This window comes from Clupea harengus, chromosome 14 (assembly GCF_900700415.2).
Source record: "Clupea harengus chromosome 14, Ch_v2.0.2, whole genome shotgun sequence".
Classification (NCBI taxonomy): Eukaryota; Metazoa; Chordata; class Actinopteri; order Clupeiformes; family Clupeidae; genus Clupea; species Clupea harengus.
In genome coordinates, this window is record NC_045165.1 from 10,355,088 (window position 1) to 10,358,305 (window position 3,218).

Here is a 3,218-nt window from a genome sequence, read left to right on the forward strand (position 1 = left end):
TTACTCCATAGGGTGCATACTGTTTAGCCTATTCAGGAGAAATACAGTATTCTGTGGAAAATCATATATGGTTGCCATCAAATCCAGGATGCATCTAACTGCTCCAACAGGATGACTGGTTAAGATCCTAACTGACCTGGGTATTAAGAATATGACTGAAAATGTGCAGATTTCCTGAAACAGGTGTTACGATCTTAAAATCATCAGTTCAACATGAAGTGAATGTGAGAAGCTGAAACCATGTAAAGGAAATTGTCCATTAAAGGTCCTTATTGACAATGAGTTCTATTCTTGGAGTGTCTAACATATCAGTCTACATACTGAATAAAGCTGAATAAAGAATTAAGTAAACATAACAATTTGAAACTGATTAATCACGCATGTCACAAATCATTGTCCACACTAGGTTTTACACAGTTCTGCTCACATTATGAATCACCTGAATGTACGTCTTTGATGCAAAAATTCATTCAAAAGTATCTTTGTAAGGGTGAACTATCAATCCTATTGTGTGGTTCATATCAAAGCAAATATTTCTGTATTTCATAACATGTGTGTTAGAAACTTCCATGGCTGAAAACATCTCCAAATAACTTGGAGAAATATGGACAGTATTAGTATGCACATAGAACATTTAAACAGATTTACAAGCATCTCTCGGTGGATGCATATGACCGTGAAATGATATATATACAGTATATATAATATATATACATACAAAAAAACGAAACTTAAGCGTATTTCTTTTTCACCTGGGAAAACTCAACTGGTTCAAATGAACACAACATGTATGGATGTTTAATTAACATAAAATTACTGCATGATTGTTCACGCTAATTTATTGCAATGAACAATTGGCATGATATTCGGGCCATATATATATATATATATATATATAAATTTAAGTGATGCAATGGAAAAAAAACATTGAAAGAAATAAATCTAAATTATTGTTTTTTTCTTAGTTTTTGGGTAATAAATTCCCTTTTGTGCACTCATGTCATGTGACATGGCACACTGTGAGGTGCAACGTTAGATGCTATTTCCCTCTCTCTATGTTTTCAACCCCTAACAAGGCCCCTGCTTGCCACTATTGTGTGTGTTTGTATAACACACCATGCCACAGTTGGGCTGTGTACTGACGTCAGTTAAAAAAATGTTTGCCCAATGCCCGCCCCTCCAGCCTCCCCACAGCACAAAATGTCAAACTCCACCCCAGTCAGTGACTCGCCAGTAGGGGGCTCTGGTCTGGATCTAGATCTGCCCAATCACCATCTTGACACCGACACCAACCTGTACCTAATTCCACCAACCTCCCGCACACCAAACGCAGGGCCTTTTAAAAGAGGATTCAACCTATCCCCATCATGCTCTACCAATCACTGGAATGGGCAACAGCTGGGCCCAACTCACTGCCAATGCCAATCACTGGCATGGGCAACAGCTGGGCCCAACTCACTACCAATTCACCCTGTGATATATTCAGACTATAAAAACCTCATCACATAGTCCCCCAGAAACCACACTCATCTATACAAGTAAGTATATGTCGCCATAAATTCTATTTTACGTCACTGACGATCTCTTGCTTGTGAAAACAAATGTTGGTGTAAACTGATTTCAAAAATATTCTTGTGGCTTTTAAACATTTCTCATCTCTTTTGCTAATACTAACATTTCTTTGAATCAAGGAAAGGAGAAAATGGAGAATCTCACAAGAATCCTACTCTTAGTATGTTTTGCAGTCTTGTCAGGTAAGAGGTGAAAAGTATTTGTACATATATGACCCAGAGCTCACTTCTTTTGGTTTGTAATCCCAGTTTCCTGTCATCCAGAGGGCAGTGACCTGACTGGGAGTGTCTTCACCTTCCCAACACTTGGACGCGTTGATCATGTGACTTTGACTCCAGCCGGGAGAAAGCCCCTGTCCCAAGCCAGTCTCTGTCTGCGCTTCTATACTGACCAGACAACTCAGAGTCCTTGCTTCTTCTCTCTGGCCACTGCTACCTTCACCAACGCCTTCTTACTGTGTCGAATGGAGGGGGGCTTTTTCAGAATCCATGTAGGCACGGCAAGCGCCGATTTCACAGGTTTCACGTACAATTTAAACGGATGGAACTCAGTGTGTGTGACTTGGGATGAAGAGGATGTCTCACAGTTTTTTATCAATGGACAGGCCAGTGTGAGAAAGCTCGCCCTTATGCGACAAGGCTGGAAAATACCCACTGATCATTTAATCATAGTGGGACAGGACCAGGACCGATATGGAGGAGGGTTTCAAACCAAGAATGCCTTCATAGGCCATTTAACTGATGTCCACATGTGGGATCATGTCATTAGCCCATGTGCAGTCCAACAATTCATGGATGAGCTGTCCATCCAGCCTGGTAATTACCTGAACTGGCAGAGCCTTAAATTTGAGACACATGGAAGGGCTAAGGTGGAGAAAAAGCAGTTGCTTTTAACAGGCAAGCAGCTTTTGAATTGTTAGACATGCAGGATGATTGAAAACGTGCAGATTTCCTGAAACAGATGTTATGATCTTAAAATCATCAGTTCAACATGAAGTGTATGTGAGAAGCTGAAACCATGTAAAGGAAATTGTCCATTAAAGGTCCTTAATTACAATGAGCCACATCATACCGTCTTTGTCTTTGTGTGTGTGTGTTTGTGTATGTATGTAAGTTTGATGATTTTCTTCCTTCACGTCTCATATGTAGGTCTACAAACCCCTGATGGTGTTGAGTAGGCTTTTGAAGTCTTTAACAGTCGAAATGACGGCCTCAGCGCCATCATTTACAGACAATTGTCTTAAGGTTCAAATGGAGTGTTTTGTGCTGGTGTTTCAAGATGAACTTCACTCTGGTCGTTTTGTGGTAAAATCCTCTTCAGACACTCTGGTTATACATAATGGTTTAAGACTATTCGGTATTTCGGTAGTTCATTGTTGCTAAGGGGAAGAGGAGGACATTGACAAACAGGATATTTGACAGTAACGGTTCTAAGAGCTTTTCCACTCCTGAGGTTAACTCATGGTTAATCTCTCTGCTTTGAAATCTTTTACTCTGAAATATCAGTGAAACACTCTACTGTAGATGACATTTGTGGGCAGACCACAGGAATGTAATACAAATGTTTCTGAAATGTGCAACAGAATGGTTGTCATAAAGGGCATTGATGATTGTAACTCCGACTACATCTGCACTAATCACCACTAT

At 40.1% G+C, this 3,218-nt stretch overlaps 1 protein-coding gene across 1 annotated transcript; it reads left to right on the forward strand.

Annotated features, from left to right (window-relative positions):
• Positions 1-1,494: 1,494 nt before the first annotated feature.
• On the forward strand, positions 1,495-2,631 carry LOC116223540 (mucosal pentraxin-like). Its single transcript, XM_031580632.2, has 3 exons — positions 1,495-1,538; positions 1,692-1,754; positions 1,836-2,631. The coding sequence occupies exons 2-3, from the start codon at positions 1,703-1,705 to the stop codon at positions 2,489-2,491; spliced, it is 708 nt and encodes a 235-aa protein (XP_031436492.1). The 5' UTR covers positions 1,495-1,538; positions 1,692-1,702; the 3' UTR covers positions 2,492-2,631.
• Positions 2,632-3,218: the final 587 nt, after the last annotated feature.

Bases quoted from the DNA above. Each gene is read 5' to 3' on its own strand.
- LOC116223540 (XM_031580632.2), top strand. From the start codon at position 1,703: ATGGAGAATCTCACAAGAATCCTACTCTTAGTATGTTTTGCAGTCTTG. The intron at 1,755-1,835 runs GTAAGAGGTGAA...CCTGTCATCCAG, and splicing joins ATGTTTTGCAGTCTTGTCAG to AGGGCAGTGACCTGACTGGG.